Raw genomic sequence first — 26,140 nt, forward strand, 5'->3', positions numbered from 1 at the left:
TAAACGAAGCCGTTGAATCTCGAGGTCGAAAAACTGGCTCTAGTTTTCACAGACTTTTAGCCAGAAAGTAAAGAGCTTGATAGCTGTTAACAACAAACATGGCCGTAAAAGAAAAATAAGGCGTGCTGTAGTCTGATGTAGCCTATTATCGACCGCTGTTTCGGGATAAGAGCCCGCACGCGACCGCACTCGGGAGAGCGTTGGAAATCGAGCCTGGGCGTGCTGATCTCTCTCCAAAATTAAACCCCAAGGTTGATGTATCGTTGTCAATATACTTTACTTGACTTAGACAGTCTAACGTTAGCTTACATAGTGTTGATCTTGTACAGTTTATAAAACGCACTAGCCTCGATAACTTGAATGTTGTTATTTTCCAGGTACCTGTCGGAGCAGAAATACAACATTGAAAGGAATTCAATAAACCATGTTTATATGTGTAATAAAGAAGGACAACGTTTTTGTTAATTGTAAGTCACCAGCTCTTGACCTTTCCGTGTGTGTTTTGAATCAAGTTTTGCATTTGTATGCGTTGCCAAGAAAAATGCCATTCTGCAACTACTGTCAGTTCAGTAGCAATAGCAGACTTAAATAACTGCACAACAATAACTGTTGTAAACAATGTAATCGATGTACGACGTGTGAACTGCAAAATATTGCATTGTTAGTAGTTTTTGTGTGTTGATTTAAAAAAAATGGAATAAACTTACATTTTATGAACTTAACTAAATGTAAGCAAAATTCAAACTCTTATGTTGGTATCGATGCATATTCTGAAACTCAGTAAACTGGGGTTGATAAAACTGAAGTTCCCTACAACAGAAAAATCGGACACTACTCACAGTTCATAGAGATATCTTAGACCGTTGAATGTTTTGTTCTTGAGAATCTCAACTTTGTTTCTAGCTAACGATCTGCGTTGACAAATTGAAGAAATAAATATCATTTCAACCGACCGATGTTACGAATTGGGATACAAACACTTTTTGTCATGTATAGACTGTCTAAATAGGGTGAAAATAGACTAACAAAATACTTACAAATAACCTAAACTGAGTCTTTTTTCTGCAAAGCTTTCAAAGGTTCCTGGTTCTATGGTCGCGATACTGTTATCGTCCAGAAGTCTATAAAACAAACAACGACATGTTTTTGTTTTTTGTTTCTCTTTTTTTATCATTACAAAATGTCAATAATATTATTCTTTTAATGCTTTTACAAACTTACAAACACTTACAGTACATTAAAAAACCTGCTTACAATATTTTGCATTACATTACTTTTTTACTTACAATATGCAATAATTACTTATTATGGCATAACCTACTTACACTTTGCGTTACTTAAGGACTTACAATACACTATAATTACAATACAATACACATTACTTTACTTAAGGACTTACAATAGACTGTTTTTACGTGCACAAAAAAAGGAAGAAAAAAAAAACTCTCAATAAATTACTAACAGACACGCCTTAACCGGTGAGAAAGAATTTCCACTTCTGTTGAAATTCCCTTCACCATTCAACGTAGCAGCAATATATTTTGCTATCTCGATTTTATCCTGCACTAATGGGATGAAGTCGCTGAAAACGAACATAGAGGATATTACACGGTGGCTCGAAGATATGAATTTTATGTTCTCCTGGCAAGAACAATATCTCACGAGTGAGCTTCGCTCACTCGTGAGATATTGTTCTTGCCACGAGAACATAAAATTCATATCTTCGAGCCAACGTGTAATGTTCTTTTTATTTTATGGAGAAACCAATTCAACAAAAGCAAAAGGCGGGAATCGTGACGTCATTGAACGATACGACACTCACAAAGGTGACATACGGAAAATACGACACTCCGGTCCCGGATGAAGTGGCGTATGGAATCTACGAGTGGTTTAGTTCCCAGTAAAACACTCTTCTCCATATAATAAATAGTATTATTTAGCGCGCTGATCTGTAGAAAATATTTCCCTAGCATTATGAGGTGGTTGAGGGCCAAACGGTGCGTACAGGGACGAGTAATTCCAAATAATACCTCTGGCTCGGAGAGAAGTAAACTCGCATTACTAACGGTAGAATACCAACTTCGGAGCTTTTCCCAAAAAGACGACGCTTGCGGGTAGCTAATAAACAAATGACGTATGTTTGGGCAATCAGAGGGGCAGAAAGAGCAGGATGGGGAGACAACCTGTTTCATTTAATTTTGAATAATATACTGTTCGTGGCTAAAATGTTGTGCATAATTTTGTGCTGGAATATTGCCATTTTAACATCTTTTGTGGCTTTGACCGGCAGAAGATAAGTTTTATTTAGATTCTCTTTTGCGATACCGTATGATAAGAGTTTTTTTCTGAAGTGGGAGGAGGAAGATTTTCAAGGGTTAACAGTTTGTCGTATACCATTTTGCATGCTGTAGTACAGATTGGCTGCGGGAGTGTAGTAGAGTCGCCAGAATTAACGTGAAGGAGCTTCTTCCAGCTTTGGGGGATGATGGATATAAGGCCATGATATTGTAAAAAGTTGCAATTTAGCGTGTATTTATTGCGCACGGAAAGGAAAGACAGGAAGCAACTTTCATGCTCGTCAACGAGGTCTAAAATTTGCTTTATTCCTGGTCGGTGCCAATGAGGCAGATATACCATTTTTTTGTCAATCGTAATGAATTTGCTGTTTCAGATTGTCTGAGACAGTACCTCGGTCTTGCTGTGAGGTGTCGTTGACACGATTTCTTGCCAATGATGAATAATTTGTTTGCAAAATTCCGGAAGATGGCCATTAAGATCAAAAAGGTTGTAGTCATAATTACATTAAAAGAGCTCAGTGCCGCCAACAGTAGAGAGTGAGACGATTTTTTAATATACTTCCACGGTGCGTCTGAGTCGGAGCACAGCCGTTTTACCCAAGTTAATTTCAAAGTCTTATCGTAAAGAACAAAATCTTTCATGCCAAGACCGTTATCGGATTTCGACATGTATAACAACGACATGTTTAGCTCTACTTCTGGTAAAACCATTAAATTCAGTTACGCCAAAGCGGCATCTAACAGTCTTCGGCCGTTTCGATACAAGTCGTCTCGATACAAGTTGAAGTCGATTCGATCCGGATCTAAAACTGAAGTCAACTTGGTTGGAGAAAAAGACTTGTGGAATGGCCTTGAATTACAAAAATATACATGGAAAAAAGCTATATCTGAACAAAGAGTACAAAATGGGTTAAAATCGCCAAAAATATTCAGTAGCACGTACCATGAAAGGTATTTATGCAATAATAAAACTACTGCCTTGAAGCGTACTGAGATTTTGAACGGTTATACTCACATTTCCATCGCGCTGTATTGAAGTCCTTCGAACGTGTAATTGTTTATTTCACTGATGTTGTTTCCTTTCAAAACCCTTCCAAAACAGTGAAATAAGAAAACGTCGGTCATAAACATAAAGATGTTGTAAGTTCTGAGTACACACAGTCATTGCCGTACGGCCAGTTCAGTGACTGAACAATGAAAATTCTTCCCTTTATAACCCACAGAACCTTAGTTTAGTCCTGGCATCCATGTCATAAACGACAGTTGCATTAATAGCTACTTGATAGTCATTGATAAAGATGAAAAACGCCTACAGCATTTGAAACCATGCACATATAATTCCCAGACCACCCTAGGGACTCCATAGCTAGTATTCCGTGAACAATTCTCCGTAGGAAAAAAGATGGTGGCTGTACATTTTACAACAATATCTGGCGAATCTTACACAACTCATAAAGTACAAGGAAAGCCATATTTTTGCAATATTTGTTCCCTATGCTAACGAGTAGTGTATGCTAGGTTTCAAGATGTTAGAACTTTTCTGAACGTTTTTATGAATCTTATTTAAAAAAGTTTTCGTGCGCTAAGAATTATGGGTTAATGCACCAGTCGCCACCTTTTTTCCTACGGAGGATTTAATAATTTTTTTATCTGTAACAAAGAGCATACAGATATTGAGATAAAGAGAGAGACAAAGAAAAGGGGGATTTCAAAACTTCATTATGAGGTCGATACCTAAGCACTTACAGCAATTTAAGACTCTTGACATCTGAGAATGTTCTAGAGGCTATACTCTGAATTCTGTTCTCACTCAGGTATCTGATAATATAAAGCGATTTGAAATGATAAAACTTGACTATAGCATAGTTTAAACAAACAAAATCTTGACCGTTACTGTGTTTGGATATCTGATCTTAATTAAAGCACACAAGAGATTACAAGTGTAGTCTCTTGGCATAAATTTTTACGATTAAATTTCCCCGTTTTCTTTTTAGTTTTAATTTCGATTGAAAAGGTATACATGTATCAAACACTCAAGACAGTGTTTGACACATTCTCTTACGGCTCGGTGTTTAGAAATGTGGTCCAACGCGGTCTTTCGTGTTTTATATATTACATAGCTTTCATTAGTTTCAATTCAATGTATTTCCATGCCAGAAAGATCAAAATAACGTCGCAGGTGAAAAACGGCTATCAGTTAACTCCGACATCGCTTTTCCGTTAAACTGACTGAGGAAAAAAATGACCTAACCCTACTTCTAACCCTACCCCTAATCCCCAGTGATGCTAATCAACGTGGCATAACTTCGTTGCACCATTTCGACCCGTCAATAGACCCATTGCATAAATGGTGCCTGTGTTTGAATAACAATCCTTTGTTCATCCTTAGCCTCGTATTTATGTTTCAAGACAAAGGGTTGGGATGTATAAGTATTGTTATTCAAATATCAGCGCCATTTATTTAATAGGTCTATGCGTCCACTATCTTCAAATTCAGTTAAAATATTAAAATATGCTTCAAGCGTTCCAATGAACGTGTAAATGTCGAAAAATTGTTTCTGATACCACAGAAGCAGCACTTAGGGTTAACATTCTAAACAGGAAAAACGATAGTCTTCCTTTTTGATCATTATAACGTATTTATTTTTTTACTCACAACATCGTTAAATCGTTCAGTCCACGAAAAATGCCGTTATTAACCTCTGAAATATTGTTGTTTTCGAGATTTCTGCGAGAAGAGGAAAAAATATGATATATGTTTTTCTATTTTATGTAGTTTGTTTCGTTAAATTCTCCAGCGTTCGGTAAGTGCAATTCCCAATCATGGCTCACTAAGTGACAGCGAAGTGTTGCAATCCTCTTTAGAATTTGAACACTTACAATACTGTCAACGATCCCAGTCCTTGAAATCCTCCAGATGCAATGCTTTGAATGTTGTTGTTTTCCAGATATCTAACAAAATAACGTAGAAATCAATCATTTCATCGGGATAAACTGAACTGCGGCGGTATCCGTAAATCTTCTGCAACTTTCACGGCGGGCTGCTCCATTTGCTCTCTCCAACGGATGCCTACCACAGTACTACTGATCATTCTGGAAAAAAAAACTTAAAGTGTAGTCAAGAATCATAATTAAAATAAAACAGGGTTTTATGCTAAAGCTGATAAAAATGTCAAAACGAGCAAACAATTTACGCAACTGCTTTATCTTTTCGCCTGGAAAACATTCTCCTGAACATACGAGAAAAGTACATGTCAGTTTAGAGAACTTTATCCCTAGATCAGTTCCTATCCGTTTTGAAAAAAAAGGATGATACAGTATTTTTTATGTTTGTAGCCAACAGATGTTCGGTTGTTAAAATTTTTGGTTTACCATTTACTACAAAAAAAAATTTAAAAATCTCCATAGTATTGCGGAGAAAAAAAAAAGGAAAACTTGATTAGTTACATTTTTTTTCCAGAATAAAACTAGTTATTTAATTACAGTTACAACTTAACTTTGGTTTGGTTTTTTTTTTTTTTTTTTTTTTTTGCAATAATTTTTAGATTGAAGCAAATAAAATAAGCTGTCATGAAGCCACTTACAGGTATCGTAGTTCTTTTAATCCCCTAAATGTTCCACTGGAAATGTTCAATAGGTCATTTTCTTGAAGATATCTACAAGATTCCATGTACTGTTTAATAGGCTAATAGTGTTGAATAAAATTAATTGCAATTGCATGTAGCTACTTTAGAATTAGCTCATGAGCATTTGATACCCCATCCTCCACCCCTTCTGTGCATTATACGTACCAGCCCTAACAATGTTTTTCCTTATAAGAGCATGCATAGGCTGGTTTAAGGGACACTATCATCTGTCACCATGATAGTCATGGTCAAAGCAGCGTTTGAATTATGGCTGATTGCCTTTGCTTTCTATACCAAATTCTTATAGATCACCAATACAAAGATATTGAGTCAATTGTTGAAGGAAGAGCAAATTGTAGTTAGTAACCAGCAATTTTTCCAAAGTTGCGACGACAGAATTTTGAAAGATTCTACCACAACTTTTCAATTCGACATCGTTTGTGTGCATGCGCGTGAAAAGGTAGTACTCACAGATAATTTAGACCATTCAATTCTTGAAAACATCCATCGGAAATGAAGGTAAGGTTGTTACGCTCTAGATTTCTGGAAAACGTAAGACTTTCATAAGCAAATATAATTCAAATTAAGAGAGAGTCTAACCTGAGGACGATGCAGGCAAGTCTACAGCGCACATTACCGATTCCCCTGAAACTTGGCACGCTTGTACAACATTACTAGTACATTAACCAAGTGCGACAGTTTGGTTCAACTGTGTATTGTTTCGGAGATACGTCAATCAAACTGCCAGACAATGAAAAGTGTTTAAATTTTTTTGTGGTAAAAATATACATCAAGTTTGATCACTTGTTGCAAGTTAGAAACAACGAAAAATTACATGACATTTCTACATAGAATAGTTCTAACTTCTAACAATAAGACAACGTCGACTTAACTTCTGTGTCTTATCTCATGTGACCAGGAGCTGAATTTCAACTACACCTAGTCAAGCCATACCTGAGCAGTAGGGTCTCAAAAGTCATTGCTTGAAGAGATGCGGCGTTTTTCCAATCAAACTCGAAACTATCTAAAGCTTGCCAAAGAAATGATCTTTCAGTTTAAAAAGCAAAAACTCTGCAAAAGGACTCTGTGGGAAAAGTTCTCTTTGCATCGAACTAATGTTTGTTTGTGACAATATGCAAATGAGCCCGACAAGGAAGTACTGTCAGAATGGAGTGGAAATAACAATAGGTAAATAAAACGTTACTTAACGAGAAGCGAAACATCGTTATGAAACATTTTGAAACTCCAATTTAGCTTTTTGTTAGTATTTAAGCTGTTGTTAGCTAGTTGGCATAGCTAATTGGAAGGAAAGCCGCAAACGTCATAAGTTGTCATACAAACCTGCTGGTCGTACTCGCACCGAAGTGAGATGTTTTCGTAGAAGGTCGCATCATAGCATTTAGAAATCACTGCCTTGAAGGTTGAATAACGTAGCTTGTCTGGCAACCAAGCTTCATTTTGCTGTATTCCCAATACCATAATAATTTTGCTGAAAAAATGTTATCGAGCCACTCGGCCAGCTGGCGGCATCACATCAAGCATTTGAATACTTCACCGACTTGTTTTACTATCAAGTCGTGTGTTTTGTTCAAACGGTGAAAACATTTTTTTTTTCTCTGCAACGAAATCTAATATTATTTATTTCTTTTCCATGGAATGGTAACCAGCAGAACATTGATTTTTTGCGTTGTTGTTTTACTATTAACTAGTAAAGCACCAGCTGGAACGATTGATTGCGTGACAGAGTACGTCACTTGTGACATCTTACAGCTGTATTTTGTATCAAGTTCACCCCGATTCCGATGGCCTTACGATCGCTATGATTTCTTTTGAATGCTCCGTTAGTGGGAATTCCAACAAAAAGTGTGGTGTATCTGGTCGGTACAAAGACCAGACAGCACTTGTACCATTTAAGACCCGCTCAAAAGACGTTTCTGATCATTAAACGGCTGTTATAAAACCACCTATGACGTCATCATCTTCTTATTTGCATAATACAAAAACCTAAATATCTCTAAAACGAAAAAAGATATTCCAAAAAGGAAAACGCCATTCTTCTGTACTTTCAAAAGCCTTTCAAATAAACAATAATTATTTTTTTTACTTCATAGGCACTTTAAATAGTACTTGAAGTTTTTCGGTCGACTGTTTCCCCTCAAATCCGGGTAGACTCACGTTTTCGCAACATAAACATAGTTTTCCACAACAGAAATTGTGGAAAACCTTGAAATTGGTTTTAAAAAAAGCTTATATCCGGGGGTACGGACATAAGTCAGATATGGAGTTAGATTTGTCAGGAATCTGGATAGAGTTGTACCGAGCACTCAGGGCTCTTGAGGGACTGGGTACTAGTCTCAGACAAAATGGCGCCGGAAGGAAAACAATTTATGGAAAAAGTGCAGTAGCCCTTCGTTTAACGAGATAATTGCATCTTTAAGACTTGCGAATTGTTTTTGGTCATTGAAACTACCTGCCGGGCAGAAATGAAACTAGTGGCTCAGAGGTTTGTCCTTTTTCTGGATCAATTTGTCCGTGAATGTAAGCTTGCAGCCGTTCGACTAGGTATGGGGCGACTTCCGTATGGCTTGATTATCTGCCTTCCGTCGTAACGCTGTTATATTGAAGGCACTTTATAACAAGGTATTTCATTAACATTAAGAGCTATTGTAAAAGTTAAATTTTAATATGGATTGGAATCTGATACTTACCCAACCGACTAGCCTGCGTAGTAAGCGTTCCCGTAAGAAGAGCTTTTCCGCATTCTGGCCGCGCGTAAATTGGAGCGAATAGCAAAAAATGGACGAAGCAAGTGGTGGTGAGGCGAGAGAGGAAATGCTTGCCCGCAAACCCCTCGATTTTGAAAAACGCTCACTGGTTTTCACGGTTAAGTTCATTTATTGATTGACAACTTTGTCACCGAGCTAAAATCATAATAGTGCTACATATATCTACGTATTCGTTTGGAGGGCAATAACCGAAATGTTCGTCTTAAGACCAGCTTTTCCTGTGGTTTAACTCTAACCGTTCATTACCTTGACGGTCCGTTTCATTCTCTTGCTGCTAAAAAATATTTGACCGTTCAATTAGCGAACCGCCCGGAAATCGGAAGCCTTTGTTTGAAAATTGCCAGCGCGAGTAAATTCGCTTTTGCAGAGAAAACAACCACCAGTCGCTGGCTTCTAAAATTCGGACTTTCGTTATCTGGACACGAAAAGTGACTCAGTAAAGCTTAACGGGGTGGCCAAATAAGATTATCAAAGATTGGTTCTCCTTCCCTGGTTCCTGTTTGATCTTCGCGCAAGATCGATAATTAAAATAGCAACTGAGAGATTTTAAAAGCTTTCGCTGAATCCAGCGGGTAATAGAGCCACCAAATATTTACCCTCTAAAAGATGGCGTCTTCAATAGTAAAATCGAATGCGTACCATCCAGGTCAAGCCTGATAGATCTTCGCTGAATCTGGCACAATTTCACAAACCTTCCTCCATGACATTGTGCAAGTCCCGCTTGAGTTATTCCTGGAATCACTCAACGGGTTTTTCAAAATCGAGGAGTTTGCCGGCAAGCGTTTCCTCTCTCGCCCCACCACCCCCTGCTTCGTCGAGTTTTTGCTGTCGCTCCGATTTACGCACGGCCAGAATGCTCAAACGCTCTTCGTACGGGAACGCTTGCTACGTAGGCTATCAACTGTCCAATCCATTATGCTATGACACTCGTTGTTATTCTTTTTTGTTTTTGTTTTTTTCCTGCACTGACATATAGCACGTTTTTGTCCCTCAAAGTCACATGAACGTTTTAAACTTTCCGGCCTTTTTTTTTTTTTTTTGCTTGTATTTATTAATCGATAAAGACTTCATAAAATAGTAGGTAAAGGAATTTTTGAAACAATGCCGCATCGGCGATTTTCAAACTTTTTTTACCCTAAAATCCTTTCCGCCCTTTTTGACAGTGCGTGAGTTCTCTACTAAACCACGAAGTCGTTTGAAATCTCAATGGTATCATTGCAATCTAATTACATGATATTATTTACACCAGCATTTTGAGCTGGAAAGGTGTAATGCTTTTAGAAACATTTTAGTTGAAAAATGGGTCAAAATATGGTCAATGTTTGGCCTAAATTCGATCATGAACACGCTGACCGCGATATCTCCTAGACGTTAAAGAATTTTGTGATAATCTTCTACCCAGTACATTACCACATTACTATGTAACCCTACAAAGAATCTGAACAAAATCTGAGAGGGTCGATGTAGACTCTTATTTTAATACTGCATGGTTTTCAGATAGATACTCTCCTAAGTGTCAGAAGTCTTAAAAGACACAAATAGACAAATCGTACACTGTATGACTGCGATGAAAATATCATCGACAAACTTACAGATTTAGCAAGGAAGTAAGACCTTGGAAGTTTCTTGGCTCAAGGTAGCTTATCTGGTTTAACTTCAAATCACTAATAGAAAAATAAAGGTCATTACAATACGATTGTGACATAAATGGGTAATAATGATAATCATCATATTTTTTGAGGTAGGTGGTGATGTTGAACAAAATGCATTGCAAAGAAGTGAGACAAAAAATGTCGTAAAGCACACGAATGAAATACTAATAAATTATTGTAACAATACTTACAGTAATACCAAATTAGTAAGATTTTTGAAAATCCCTGGCTCCAAGTAAGTTATCTTGTTGCACCTCAAATACCTGTGAGAATACGTATTTTACCAAAATACCAGACATTTCTATAAACTCCTGGTTCAATAAACATTTTGAAATGTTAATTAAATGGCTTTCCAATGCAACATTCCAAGTTCCATTAGCTTTGTCCTACGGTTTAGCGATAAAAACGTAGATAGCTCTTGACAAGCCAGGCTTCATGCATCGTTTTCAATTATCAGTACATATATACCAATATGATCTGTAGTAACAATGTTCTATGAGAAAAAAATAACGTTTAATTGTCTATCATCTTAGGCTAATCAAAAAGCTTCCTGCAACACTTAGCCAAATGCCATCTCATTACACTCAGGTCAAGCTTTTATAAAATAGATTTCTCTTTGCGGCTGCAAACGAAAATTACCCAGGCAGTTTCCCGTCATTGTGAGGCTCTCGCCACTCAGAAATTACCGCTGTTAGAAATCTATAAGTGTGGGACATTACAGTTTTCCTATTCGTAAATATTGTACGTTCTGAAATTATAAAACCTCTGAGTGTGTTACTACATGTAGTTCGTCTAATTCCAAACTTAAGGTCGTCAAGTTCAAGTTCAAGTTTATTATTGCACACTATTTACAGAAAACAACTTAACATAAGATGGTTTACAATGAGACATAAAAAAAATTACAAATAGAGATTAACTAGAAGAAACAATATTTAGTTGTGTACGGTGACCAAAGTAGCCAATGAGCTTTCGAGTTGGTCACTGTCATGCAGGTATAAGTTGGCGATGACCGCATGTTAAGTATAATTTAAATTAATATTTACATATATTGTACAGCATTATCTTATATAGCTAACAATTAAACTATGGTCAGTTTTGAGTGGTCAATAAGAATCTTTTATACCGCTTTTTGAAAAGCATGTATGGAAAACGTTTAAGTTCTGGTGGGACAGATTCCCAGATCGTCACTAGCATTTCAGTATTTTTATTCAACTTTATCAATGGTGCAAAATATTTTTCATCCATACATCTTATAGACAGAGAAAAATTTAACAAATCGAATGTGGGTTAGCGTGGTCTGTACTCTTATTGACAATCATACGCGTCATCACAATGGTCAAAATATTGTGGACTCACGAGGCGTAGCCGAGTGACTCCACAACAAATTTTGACCACTGTGATGACGCGTATCGTTGTCGATAAGAGTACAGACCACGCTAAACCACATTTCAATTTGTTTTTTACCACAATATCAACGTCAAAGAAAATGTTTTTTTCAGAGCGCGAGCTGAAAAAGGCATTGCGTGACACATTGACGCAAGCAGCGTTGTCTGGACTCTTATCGACAACGGCAAATTAGCCAATCAGATTGCCAGATTATTAGAAATTGTGGTAAAAAAGCCTTTACACACACAGTTTCTCCAAGTTAGTCAGATTTCCAAAACTCCCTGACTCCACGTGACGTATCTTGTTTTCAGTCAAAGACCTGTAAAAAATCAAAGTGGGTCACATGAACGATTCAGTATAGCACCTAGATAGTATAAATTAAGTACCACTACTAAATTACAAAGTATTTGTATACTAAACAAACAGTTAAACATTCTATATTTCTACTTGTACTCTTACGGTCTTTGGAGGTGGATGCGAATTTTTCAGATCGAAGAACAAAAGAACGTCTTACTTATACTAAAAGCAAAAAGCAAAAGAGGTAACAGCCAACTGAAAAAGGCCAAGGACAGTTAAGGGTTAGGAAGGATTGAAACGGCTCGGACTCGCGAAATTATCATTTCGAAAATTTTGGCGTCAAATGGAAGGGTTCGTGCTACCAATCAAAATTTTTGTCTATCAGTTCAAAACTTCTCAAAATATTGTGAATCACAAGCATATTTCCTTTGCCATGTTTGCTATGATAGCATGTATGCAATCAAAAGTAAAATCTGATTTGATATTGAGAACGTGATTGTATTCTTACAAGTCAGTTAGCCTCCTCAAGTTCCAAAAGTCTTCTCTTGAAATTCTAGTCAGGTTGTTTCTGTCTAAACGTCTGCAAAAGAAAAGCAATCGTGTATTCGAGTAGTATTTCCTCAGTATCACTGAAGGAAAAAAAGGTGCTTCCTTGGCCTAAAGAATATATCTTCTGACAACGCATTATCACTTTTTGTCCTCTTATTAACACCTCTTGCAGTTGTGGATTTTATTGATTGCTTTTTTATTTAATATACCATAAACGACCAACAGATCCCCTTTCTAAAATCGAGATCATCACTAGCTGCTCGCCTATCTTGCTTACCCTATCTCATCCTTATTCTACCCTATCCTACCCATCCAAGGAATACAGCTTTTCGTCAAAAGAAAATGTCGACTCTGTTGTCAATATTCTTCTTCCACTGGTGAGATACATGGTATTTTATGTTATTAACACTCACAATACATAAGACGTGGCTGGAAAACCCCGTGGAACCGTAGAAAGATTTCTGTTAGTGCAAGTCACAGATTCACCGACCCACAAGTCAACACAAGAACATAGTTGACATGCGTTTTTCGCTAAATAAAAAGATAATGAAATAAAGTTAATAAACGCATGCACTCTTGAGTTTAATGGACCTTTTTACTTATGTCTTACACTTCCGACTTCTTCGTAAAAAAAAATGAAAAATTGAACGATTGAGGTGGTTTTTTGTTCATTTGAAAATTACGAAAACTTGTTCATATTGCGTGAGATCGGTAGAGAGGTCCATTCACATGTCATTTTACCTTGCCATAGTACTGAACTTCTTTTTGACATGCTGCTCAAACCAAATTTCGTCTTTCTTGAAAAAATTCTTCTCCTTTTTAGCAGTTTTATTGAGCAGCATTGCACTAGTCTAGTTTCATTGTTAATAAAATAGAGGCAACAATTTCTGTGTTCTGACTGGCTAAGAATACGTCAATAAATCCCAAATCAGTGCATTTTCATCAGCGCAGAAAATGTGAAACTGAGTGCAAAACGGTGAAATTAAAAAATGATTGAGAGCTCCGAAACTTGTGCTGAGATTCTTCTCGACGAAGACAAAACACGGCACAGAGTTCTTCGACCACTCCTAAAACAGTAATGTGAAGTATATATGAAATAATTCATATTTGAACTGCGGTTGTAGATGAAATGGAAGAATGATCATCGCAGTAAATTTTCCAATTTAAGCAATCTAGAAAACGGTCGGAAGTTGTTGTGGCAAAATCAACAACAAGTGGGAAATCACATGACAAATGCGCGTCCTTTGTAAACTTAGTTGAATGAAAAATTTGAAAGCGAAGCTAGCCAGCTAAGTCTGCTGAAAGAAAATTACAGTCACGTATAACTCAAGGAAAGTCTTCAAAATGAAGGATATACAACCTTGGTCAGAAAGTTTGAAAAGCGTTCAAGTTTTAGTCATCGAGAAGAGTAATAATTGTGCACTTGCACATTGCAGTTGTAAAAATGCTGAGGAAAATTGTGATCGCCATATAACACAGACGTTGTGCCAAAATTATCCTCGACAAGAACTCTTTCAGCGTTCCTTTGCTGTTACTGCCTTGGTATTTCGAGCTGGATGTGTGGAGCTGATTGCTGGCCAGTTTCAGAGTCAGGGACAGAAAATATCTTAGCGTCGGATTCAACTTCAGAATCTCCGAGACCACCCTAATGGTTTTTTGTGGCTGGTAAAGAACCGGGCCGACTTCGGTTCAGTTCAAATTACTCAACTCATCGAGGGATTTTCGCAAGGACAGAATTGTTGGCGTTAGCTGGCGTTGATTCTCTCGTCCTCGTCGGCCAAAACAGAGACCGAGGTAAAACTAGATCGTTCTCTATAGCTGTGCGGGATTTTTGCTCTCTGCCGGTCCGAGCTCGTCGCTGTCGGACAGTTTCTCCATCTGCTCATTGGAGATTGGTTTCTTATGGACATTGCTGGCAGTGTTGCCCGTCTCCCAGAGGTCTTTTACAAATGCTCTAATACTTTATTTGCCTGAGTAAAAGCGGGTCAGAGATATTGGAAAACGGTTTCTTGAGCTGCGGCGAGCGAAGGAAGCAATCAATGGCGGATCTCATGCAGATGATTTTATTGATCAACATTTGTAAACTGACCTGCCATCTTTCTTCCCCGCAGATGCGTAAAACCTCTTCAGAAAAACAATCAGTTCTTCCTTTTGACATTGCTCCTATCGGTTTCGAAAATTTGGTGCCACCAGGACTAGCAAGCCGTTCAGTAACATAAAGGTAAAAATTGTTGTTGTCACGTAATCTTTTTGAATGCGTAAAATCTCGACGTTCAATGTTTGAAATTTTGCAACTTTTAATGGAAACTTAACGTATACGTATCGCTGATGTTGTTTTCATCCATTTTTTAGTGGTTGAAACTTTTCTTGCCGCAAAAAATCTTATGCCGAGCGACATTTGCCGCATTCATTTCCATATAAGGTCAATCGCATGTTAAATGGCTGGTAACTGAGATACAGTGAACCAATCAGAAAGCTAGAGTTGCATTATCCGAGGTTGAGAATTTAATAATTATAAATATTCATAGCTTTTTTGGCTGAGCCCTTTGTTTCTCTAGCTACCTTGAAAAATATTCAGTTCTATGCCAGAAACAACCCAGTTCAGCGATTTCCCACTTGAAAAATGTATTCCGATAATTTCATATCGCTAACAGCACTTAAGCCACAAATCACCAAAATGGCGAATGCTGGTAGCATCAAGGCGCCTGAATCTCCTTGTCTATTCCTTTTACTGCTTTTCCCTAAGGGATTAAAATCGGTTTGTTTTTGAAACAAATATAAGAGATATTTAGAGGGTTTTTCGAAATATTTAGACTATTGTTTGAGAATTTCCGCAAAGATGTTGAACGATTTTACGTGATAAATATCTACCGCTAGCCACCGACACTAAGGGTAAAAAAAAAAACTAGCCAAAATTAGCGACCGAGTGATAAAGATGAAATTGGGCACTAGAAGTTTAAATGACGTTCATCTTACTTGAATGTTGAATCGGAGCCAATCTCTAATTCCGGAAATCAATCATGCAGTTAGGATTTGACAAGAAAGCATAACTTTTGTCTATTTTCATTTTCTAAGTTTTTCTCAAAAGTTTTAAATTAGTTTTTTATTTTTTTTTTAACTCAAACATCAATATTTTGTCTTGATGATCGAAAGTTATATTTTTAACATCTACTGTGAGATCCATGACAAAAGCTGGTGGGAAGTTCAAATTATAATATGTTACTGTCATACTCCATTGATAGCCTCACCGTATGGCGTACGTCCAACTTGTTTTGAACAAGAAATTAATAATCTATCAGCACATGAAATTAAAACTTATTTTACGAAATCGAATAAAGAATATTTTTCTTGCCGGAATTTGTCTTTCGAAGCAAATAAAAGATATCTTATTGTCTTAATTTCGGCTCTGTGAAAATAAAGATCTCTTACTAACCGAGTTCGAGGGCCGTACTGTAAGTTACGGACCGAGACTTCCCCCATCGATTTATGGCCCAAGCGCGAAGCGCGCAGCCCACAAATCAAAGGGGGGAAAAAAACGAGGATCCGTAACTTACAGTACGGACTCGAGAAAAGGAGGTTAGTAAGATATTTATCTTATCTCTACTGTGTGACTGACGGAATCGGGAACGATTTCTATTCACGCGGAGCGGCTTCAAATTTCTGACGCTCTTCGAAAGCAAAACGAGTCAATTTGATATACTTTTTAAGTGACTCTTGAGTCGTTAACAGGTTTTAATACACAATTTCAGAAGTAAAAGGAAGTTTTGAGCTTTTTCTTGCTATAAACGTAAGATTACTTGGCGATAAATCACGAAACATTTTGGCATCATAAACAGCTTTAAATTTTAGCGTGCCCTACAGTAGAACACGGCCCGCTAAATTGACCAATCCGGCACAGCGCGCGTACTAACTGAGAGACATAGTAAAACGGAATATTTTTCAATATTATACCACTGAACTCACATTAACTTATCGAAACTTGATCTGTGATAAAATTAAAATCCTTGTTTATCGTAACTTTGGGTCAATTTCAGTCCAATTCCTCTTATCTCACTTCCCCTTTTTAAACCCTTCAAATGGCTTCACCAAAGACATTTGGAATATTGTAGATACATGCACACTAAAGAAACACACGCTTAAAGTTACCTACAAATCCGTCCGACGATGAAATCGGAGCAAGGAACATTAACTTGAGGAAACCCACCAAACGCAATTGGTTTTCCTTCCTCATTTCACAAAATTGCTCGGATTGTGAAGTCAGTAGCCAAGCCTATGTGGTGAAAAATTGTTCAAAAACAGCTCCATTAACTGAAGCACACTTTACTCCTTCCTCATTTTCCGACTAAGGTCATGCACAACTTAGTGTTAATAATACAAAATCCCGCAACTATACTCTTTTGCCTTTCAGCAACCGCATTTGTTGTTCTTTGTAGGCAGGTGTTTTTTAAGGACAGTTTGTGACATCTCAAATGTCAAATGCCATCGGGTCTCAAACCAGAGACATGTTTTCAATGATTATAAGCTCATTATTGACTCTCCAGGCTTGATTTTAAAGCAAGTATGATGGACTTTTTGGCTTGAGCATATTGTGACAAGAAACCTGTAAATCAGATATTTGCTTTATTAGACGTTTAGTTACTGGCAAAACACTAATATTTACGAGGGAAATGTCATTTTAATAAACAGGTGTCACTCTGTGGATAATTTTGAACATTATAGGTTTGTTTTTCTGGTTTCTCTTCTCTAGTCCAGTTGGAAATTGCCGAGCCAAGTTTACTTCAAATATGTATTTGATAGCTTCCGAAGTTTATCCTTTACCTACAGTTTATCTCTACTATTTCAAACAACTCTATAATTTCATTTGACATTTTTCAGAAGTAGCCAACCATGAGATCACGACCATTGACGTTTGTGATATTTTTTTCCATACAAGTTTCTCCCACTTTTCTAAGAAGCAGCTAATTCCCGCTGTGCTTTAAAGTTTCGAGGCAATTTTCACCTTTTTTCCTCCCTTTATAAAAAGCTGAAGATTTGCTGGAAAAATTAGAAAAAAATACCCTTTTGTCATACAAAAAAAGCAAAGAAATAATTGGAAGATACTGCAACAAAACATTATGATGGACGTTTTGGCTTGAGCATATTGTGACAAGAAACCTGTGAATCAGATGTTTGCTTTATTGGACGTTTAGTTACTGGCAAAACCCTAATATTTTCGAAGGAAATGTCATTTTAATAGACAGGTGTCACTCTGTGGATAATTATGAACATTATAGGGTTTGTTTTTCTGGTTTCTCTTCTCTAGTCCAGTTGGAAATTGCCGAGCCAAGTTTACTTCAAATATGTATTTGATAGCTTCCGAAGTTTATCTTTTACCTACAGTTTATCTCTGCTATTTCAAACAACTCTATAATTTCATTTGACATTTTTCAGAAGTAGCCAACCATGAGATCACGACCATTGACGCTTGTGATATTTTTTTCCATACAAGCTTCTCCCACTTTTCTAAGAAGCAGCTAATCCCCGCTGTGCTTAAAAGTTTCGAGGCAATTTTCACCTTTTTTCCTCCCTTTATAAAAAGCTGAAGATTTGCTGGAAAAATTAGAAAAAAAATACCCTTTTGTCATACAAAAAAAGCAAAGAAATAATTGGAAGATACTACAACAAAACGCGACATGTTCAAAAAAAAATATTACAGAACTTGCTTCCGGATGCGAATGTATCTTTATCTGAATTTAACTCTGTTTTCATCTATTTATGTTTAGTTGAAACTGTGATCTTATTGCACTTTAGTTTAGATTTCTATGTTTTAGTTTTTCAGCTTAGTCTATTAGGGGGGCGTTTTAATAAAGAATTTTTCCACTCGCGCTTGCTGCATATGAGGTGAGCGCCAACTCGGCGATATGCGCCTCGCTGCTTATCCACCGTTTCATATCCAACGCGCACTCGTGAAATAATTGTTGATTTTTTTTTCAGTTTAACTCTTCTTGTAGTGCTTGTCGTCGTTTACTATAAAGATAATATTTGTCAGCGGTAAGATTTTTTTGTTTTTACATCCGTCTCTCATTGCGGCTTGATCAAAATTTGCAATGGAACCCGCCACGTAACGCTCGAGTCAGGTTCGTGACCTGATCCGGGATTGCCAAATGGGGTCGGGACCGATGCATTACATTGTAGCCCCCGTAGGATGTGAGCCTGCTGTGTGACCTCATGGTTGAAAATGGGATTTTCTTCAATTGAAGATGTTTTTCGTTTTGCCAACCTCCTGCCCTTATTCTGGCCACTTGACTCAGGTTTCTTTCTTGTCCTCTCGTAAAAGTGGCTTTAAGACATTGCGGAGGGTTGACAGAAAAAAAATCAAAAAAAAAAAAAAATCATCCAGCCAGCAAATATAACACACGGGAAATCCCAATCTTAGATGTGGTGACATCTCATCTGGGGTAAGTAGGGACTAGGAATTCTCTAGGTTGCCTTTATTAATAGCAACCGAGGTAAACTCAGGTTGAGTCCTCCACTCGGGTAAGCAGCAGACTCATTGTTTATCTTTTCTTTTCGTTTTTAGCAGGTGCCTTGTGGAATAGACGATATATCTGTATTCGATCAATAGAGAATCCTATCAGCACATAGGCAAAATGCGCTCTTATTCATCGACAACAGACAATTTGTTGGATTTTTACACAAACAAACTGAGCAGTATCTACAGACGTAAACTTATTGGGCCTCGATGAAACATCTAGCGTTGCCCATTACAATTCAGGTAAAACTCAAACTTGCAATTATTTTTTTACGTTTCGGTCGCGATAGACTTCTGCGAATTCCTCGCAAGCGTGTAGAAAGAGGAGCTAGGAAACTCTGAAGTCCTGAAACTCTGCTACGTCTAAATATATCCGACTAGTTTTTTGCTGTGTTATGGAAATACTGTTAGTCTTCAACATACGTGAAATTTAGAGTGGAGTAATTTACAGCTCTTGTAAAAGAAGCAGCGGAACACAACTTGGTCAGTGATATAAGCTTAAAGCGGGACATACCTAAATTCTTACTTCACTCAAACTGGAGCAGCTTACGACGAAAACACTTAAGCAAAATTCCAACCGACATAAACGCGTTGAGTTGAGGGCCAAAAGCATAAAAAATTTCGGGAGTTTCGGACGCCATTTCCTCCGCGCAACATCCGCAAAAATTCTCGCAGCATGCACGCGCGTGTGCCGCAGGCGATGGCGCAATTTGTTCTAAGAATAGAAAAATTGTCCCCTATCATAGGGAAAGCCCCAATACTAGAAATGGCGCGCGCTTACGGTCTTCGTCCCCGATTATGGCTCCTGCTATCATTTTATCCAGTTTTTGTGGGATTATGCAATATTATTACGTAATCCCATGTAGTCACCGGTGTGTTGAAAGTTTGAAAATTTTATGAAACCTGAGAATCTCCTCCCCGATGAGAATTTATGGTTAATGAAGATAGTGAAAACTAGCTCGCCTGATGAGAGTTCTTAGTTTATGAAGCAAAGAAAGGTCAGGTCGAGAGACTGAAAAGAGAACTGCAAATGTACTGAATTGTTTTTGGCGAGCGAGGAAATTTTCAAGAGCGCAAACTGATAGCGTGCTTTACATATTTTTCAAGTTCATTGACAGTAAATTGAGCATGCGAAACAGAACTTATTGGAAGGTAGTATTCCCGCTTTTTTGCTCGTTTGTTCAATCTCTCCGCCTGGAAAAGGAAAGAAAACATCTGCTACACAGACTATATTCAACAAAGCGGCAGACAAGATGATATTTTAAATGTAACTCGCGTTTGGTTCTAGTCAAATCTTTTCTAAACTGTTCAAACAGACCCAGGAATACAAGTAAATAAATGTACAGCCTGAAGCGAGAAATGTTTTTCAAACCAAAGCGAATTTTACTCTGGGGAGCGCGAAGATTTAAATTTGCTATGCCGATGTTTAGCGGTTCTTCTCTAGTAACAATTTCCCGTAATACAGTAGTGCCCTTCATAAATGCTTGTGAAGCAAAGAAAGGTCAGGTCGAGAGATTGAAAAGAGAACTGCAAATGTACTGAATTGCTTTTGGCGAGGGAGAAGATTTTCAAGAGCCCAAATTGATAGCGTGCTTTATATATTTTTCAAGTTCATTGACAGTAAATTAAAAATAATAAACAGAACTTATCGGAAGGTAGTATTCCCGCTTGTTCGCTCGTTTGTTCAATCTCTCCGCCTGGAAAAGGAAAGCAAATATCTGCTACACAGTAGTATTGTATTGGACGGTAGTATTTAGCCGTGCAGAATGAGCCAGTTAATGAGCTTGAACTATGAATTTTTGCAAATCAATGCGAATTTCAGTTCGGGTCCGCGATTTTCGTGCACACAAAATCGAATGAGAGCTTTAAAATTGACTACATTTGTTCGATCTCTCCGCCCGGAAAAGGAAAGAAAACATCTGCTACACTGGCTATATTCAAAATGTTTCCTAGTTTGATCTCTCCGCGTAGAAAAGGAAAGAAAATGTTCCCTAGTTTGATCTCTCCGAGTAGAATAGGAAAGAAAACATCTGCTACACAGGCTATATATTCAAAAAACAAACAAAACAATTGTCTGTAGTATCGTATTGGACGGTACTATTTAGACGAGCGGAATGAGCCAGTTAATGAGCCTGAAGTATAAAATTTTGCAATTTAATGCGAATTTCAGGTCGGGTGTGCGAGAAGATTTTCATGAACGCAAAATCGAATGAGAGCTTTGAAATTGCCTACTGGCCAAACATTAAGCCAGGCCTTTTGTTTGCATTTTGATTTCATGCTGAGTTTGCGTATTGGCGGGGGATGATATTGAGCGGGTGTCAGATCAAAACATGACATAATAGTCATGCAGATGCATCTCATAGAATTTTTTGGGCTCAGAAGAAACGATTTGGGGATTAAACAAGATGCAACTATTGTTTTTGGTGAGCGAGACGATTTTTGCTGATGATATTGCACAAAGGAATCAAAGCAAGTCGCGAAAAGATTGGCATGTACCAGTCAACTTTGTCAGTTCGTTGTCGGTGTTAAAAACAAAAACAATGTCAGTTCGTTGTTGATGTAAAGTCAAAACTTGCTTTCATGAAATTTTTTGGGATCACTTTAAAGTATGTCTAAAGTTGTTTCGTCAAGCACTACATACAAACAATACACATAATGTCAGTGAAACATATCAATATGGTTATCAAGCCCCATACCATGGTTATTAAGCGGCATAGCAAAAAATAATTACATCAGTTTTGTCTTATGGTGGAAAAAATTTCATGAGTTAAAAATAACTATTTCCAGCCAAACAAGTACAAACAAGGACTAAAAAAGCCGACCTAATGTTTTGGAACTACAATTTTGGTAGACAATAACTCAGCAGGAACAGTATTCTAGCTCAACAAGTACAGAACAGGATAGCTTAGTCATTATTTTCCTAGATAAAATTCAGGTGATCGGGAATTGCATCTCTTGTAAAACTGTTCACTTTGCTTTTTCATTTAAGAGCAATGACGTAGATGTTTATCACGCACATTATGAAAGGCTTTTAAACCGCAGTGAAAATTCAAACGAGGATCTACATGTCTGAATCAAGGAAGAACGGAAGATCAAAAGACTGACAAAAAGGGTAAATATTGATTTTTTTTCAAAATAATTGGTTTGTTGTATAAATTTAACTTCGTTCTTCAAAATGTTATGGCAGATAATAAAAGAGGAAAGGGACAAGTAGAAATAACTTCAGTAAAATCAGTAAATGAACATTACAAACTCCATACAGATATTTCTCATTGTTTTTTTAATGAAGAAAGAGCTGAAAAAGTACAGGAAGAAAAACCTTATGAACAAGCAAGAACTTCTACGCAACGGAATGGCACAGAAAAAAATGCAGGTTAGTTAATTGAAAAGTATTAATTGGCGATATTAATGGGGTAGAAATTCTTTAAAATGTTTTGTTGTGCCTCCCAACTCAAATACGTTTCGCGATTGCAGGAGAACGTGTTACGTGTCATGGGTAAAAACTCATCAACTTTTTAGGGCCGGGCGAACAAATCTCACTTACTCCCTAGGGAAACAACAACTTGAATTTTCGATTCGCATGTGATCAGGTCGTGCACCTTGCAACCGCGGCAAATCTGTCTGCCAGTCGGCCCGATGTCAAGTCGCTCAACATTTCTCATTGGAAACGAGATTAAAGATTATCAGATTAACGAAAGGGAAAATTTGAACGTTTTGTGTCTCCAAGCCTTTAGTTTGGCGCCAAAAATTCGATCGCTGTCGCCAGGTAGGAAAATATTTCTGTAATTTACAACAAAATATGCTGTTCGTGGTCTGATCACATACGGGGCAACATCACTGAATGCTGATTGGCTGAGACAGAGGGTATTTTTTCTTAATCACGAGGGCACTTTTGGTAATCAAGAGGGCATGATTACTTGATGCTGATTGGCTGAACACGCCTGCATTAAGTTGGTTTCCCGCTTCAAACGGATTTTGAACGAGAATTTCAGAAACGCATCGCTTCTGAGTTTGATCTACACGCGGTTATTTCATCTTAACGTGAAAGAAAATCGATATGCAGCAAAGTGCAGTCTTTTGGTGGAAAAGCAAAATGATTCAAAAATGTATTGATTCGCAGCCTGAAAAAAGTTTGAGAGGGGACGGCTGGTGTCGCACGAAGCATAGAGTTACAGAACTTCAGAGCTGACAAACTGAAAGTTAATTTCTTCGTTTTGCTTCGGGTCGCCTTATTAGTACCACAGGTAACCTTATCGGCGTAAAAAAACGGTGTAAATTTTGTTGGTACGTTAAGTTTTCGCGGTGGTAAGGAGAGTTTTGAATTTAAGAAGTCATTAGCTCGTTTGGACACTTGTTTGCGTCTTTCATCGATAGATGAAGTAGTTTCACGCCGTTGTAAGCTTCGCAAAGCAGGTGAATAAAATTAGATTGCTTAAAGTTTTATTTGTTAAGAAATTGCTTTGAGCGAACTGAACTTGTTGTGTTTTGCTTATGATCATAGTAGGCTTTCCCCGTTCTATATCTACTGCTAGCCTGTTCTTTAATGACAACCTGCAAACCTGTTTACACGACGGCAAGACCTTGAAAGTTTTCCTTTGCCCAGAATTTTGCTCTTTATATGATAAACAAGTAATCGCAAGTACTCTCGGGCAACTAAGGATTAATTTCACTTGTACTTTCAAAGTTTTCACAAAATTTTGTGTAAACTTTGAAAATACGCGTGAAATTAATCCTTAATTGCCCTCGGGCCCATTTGATTACATATACAAATCAAACCCAGAATGACAAAAAATCTATTGTCATGTTGTTTCGATAGGACAGCTTGGTTTTTACAGCTGCTCGCACAGCCACTGTATACAAGGGCGTCAAGCAAATCATTTTTTCGCAGTTTTTACAATTTTTGAGTGGGGAGGTATATCAAAACACTTAATGACTGGCCCCTCGAGAAACACTGAGTTTTGTTTCCCCTCGACCCGCAATATTCCCCTCGGCTTCTCCTCGGCGAACTGTGAGAGTCTCGGAGAAACAAAAGTCACTGTTTCCCTTGGGGCCAGTCATTAAGACCAGGGGACTGTAATCATCGAGAGTTGATTTTCAAAAGTGAAATCACGGATTTCTTCATATTTTGCCAAGAGAAACCCTTTGGTGAATTGTTTTCGAAAATAAGACTAAAACTTGCCAGAGAGATTTTGATTTTGAGAAATGCAACAAAAAGTAGAATTGCGGTTTTCGCGCTGCGGCCTAATAAATTCAGTCGAAAACTTGGACATATTCACGTCACTCTCAGAGAAAGACAGCTCGGTCTATTAAATTGATATTTTACAGCATGTTTGGTATCATAATTACAACACAAAAATGTAAAGATATTGCCAAGAAGTGCATTTTCACTTCGGGTTAGAAGCGCCCGAAGATTGCTAGTTTTGCACTTTGAAAAAAACCTTAAAATAGGCCATTTTTGAAGGCAATTTTCGTACCTTGGTACACGAAAATTGTCAATGAATAAGTACATTTTTGCAAAGCTCTGTTATTGTTTTACAACATATGAAAAATTCAGCTTAAGCAATTGAAAAGCTGTGAAGTAAAACATGAATAATAAGAAAAAGCCTTTTACGCGTAACTTACACTACAATTAGGAGGGTCACGCAAGCACAACTTTTACTCGTGTTTAGACGAAATTCAAGGTTCAAAAAAGCACTCTGGTACATGGCTTCACCCAACGAGACTACCCACCGTGGAAGATCGATCATTTCAACTACACATCAGGTGAAAAACATGGGGTACATAAAGCGGCGAATTCTGAGAATGTTTTCAAAACAGGTCAATTGAGTATAATACGCGCGACCCTTTGACCTTTCATGTCATTCGCAAAACAACACACGGCAGCTCTTAATTTGGCTTTCATTCGTCGGAATACACGTTTCTTTGCTTTTGTTTGCTTTGCTCTCAAGTAGAAGAAGTTGGGCTTTTGAATTTAGAGGCATCTACCCGATATATAATAAGAACAGCTGGAGTATTTGCAGCATATGCAGGTGTTGTCCTACAACGGTTTGATTAATAAAGGTTTGTGGGAGCGCAACGATTTTGCTTAAAAAGTCAATTATTCTTATATTTTGGGAATGAAATCTATGTACTCTGTTGTATGTTGTATTCTTTGTTGTTTGCTAGCTCCACAGGCCGATCTAACGCGATTTCGGCGAGTTATCGTTCTGTGGGTTTCCACTTCTAATGCACCCATCAATGTCAAACCCAAGGGGGGGGGAGGGTCGGGCAACCCACGGGAATTTGACTGTGACGAATATCGCAGGGGTAGGGATTTTGATCAGACATCATGTCCCTAGGGTGGGGAATTTTGGCATGGTCGCCATCTTAGATAATGGGGAGAGTCTGGAAATGAGCCGCCATCTTGGAAAATACCCACAAGGCATTTGGATGAATTTTCCGCGTTCGTAAGCAATGGCTGATCGAAAGGTGAGTGAAAACGTGTTTCTTTGCTTTCTAAGCCAACAATTTTCGATTTTGATGCCCGTGGCTATAGATTTAATATTGATCTTTCAATCTTCCGGGAATATACGGTTTTTTCTATCGGAATTTGAAGGAAATACTAGTGCAGAACTGACCTGCCCGTTTAAGCATGATTACACTGTATAAATGTTTATTGAGTCTTTGGTACGTTATTTATTGCTTTCCTCCTGTGTGCAACAAGGACTGAAGGGTATATGACACGCCTTCCCTTGCCCCAGGGTGAGGGATTTTGATGCTTTCGACAATTATTTTTTGCCCGGGGATGGGGATTGTAATAATTTTTTTAGAAAATGTCAAAATCCCCACCCTATGCCCAACCCCCCAACCCCCCGCTCGGCCTCGACATTGATACGTGCATAAAAGAAAGACAAGGTCGCACACTGATTTCTGAACTGCCCGCCGCTCGTAGCGAATAAATCCACTGAAAGGAACCCTACCGTCTCAATTCCCCCCGAACTGACTTCCATGTCAGTTCACTCGCTACACAATTCTGTCCACAACGCCTTTCGCAACG

General features: G+C 37.8%; 2 protein-coding genes across 2 annotated transcripts in view; both read right to left on the minus strand.

Annotated features, from left to right (window-relative positions):
- LOC145465043 (uncharacterized) overlaps positions 1-12,479 on the minus strand; it is a 33,518-nt gene extending 21,039 nt beyond the window's left edge. Inside the window, exons 1-7 of the mRNA XM_081448846.1 lie at positions 12,460-12,479; positions 11,995-12,066; positions 10,553-10,624; positions 10,302-10,373; positions 6,395-6,466; positions 5,178-5,249; positions 4,044-4,115 (exon numbers count right to left, since the gene is read on the minus strand). Coding sequence (XP_081304972.1) covers positions 4,044-4,115; positions 5,178-5,249; positions 6,395-6,466; positions 10,302-10,373; positions 10,553-10,624; positions 11,995-12,066; positions 12,460-12,479 — 452 coding nt within the window. The remainder of the gene's footprint in view (positions 1-4,043; positions 4,116-5,177; positions 5,250-6,394; positions 6,467-10,301; positions 10,374-10,552; positions 10,625-11,994; positions 12,067-12,459) is intronic.
- Positions 12,224-16,824, minus strand: LOC145464942 (leucine-rich repeat-containing protein 3-like). The gene is made up of 3 exons (XM_081448755.1): positions 16,740-16,824; positions 13,007-13,124; positions 12,224-12,624 (listed from the first exon to the last, which is right to left on the minus strand). The coding sequence occupies exons 1-3, from the start codon at positions 16,822-16,824 to the stop codon at positions 12,549-12,551; spliced, it is 279 nt and encodes a 92-aa protein (XP_081304881.1). The 3' UTR covers positions 12,224-12,548.
- Between the last annotated feature and the right edge of the window lie 9,316 nt (positions 16,825-26,140).

Source organism: Orbicella franksi, chromosome 13 (assembly GCF_964199315.1).
Source record: "Orbicella franksi chromosome 13, jaOrbFran1.1, whole genome shotgun sequence".
Classification (NCBI taxonomy): domain Eukaryota; kingdom Metazoa; phylum Cnidaria; class Anthozoa; order Scleractinia; family Merulinidae; genus Orbicella; species Orbicella franksi.

Coding starts and splice junctions, on each gene's coding strand:
- LOC145464942 (XM_081448755.1), bottom strand. CDS start 16,824: ATGAGGAAGGAAAACCAATTGCGTTTGGTGGGTTTCCTCAAGTTAATG. Junction 13,125..16,739: donor ATCGTCGGACGGATTTGTAG/GTAACTTTAAGC, acceptor CTTTTTATTTAG/CGAAAAACGCATGTCAACTA. Junction 12,625..13,006: donor CCAGCCACGTCTTATGTATT/GTGAGTGTTAAT, acceptor TTTCTTTTGCAG/ACGTTTAGACAGAAACAACC.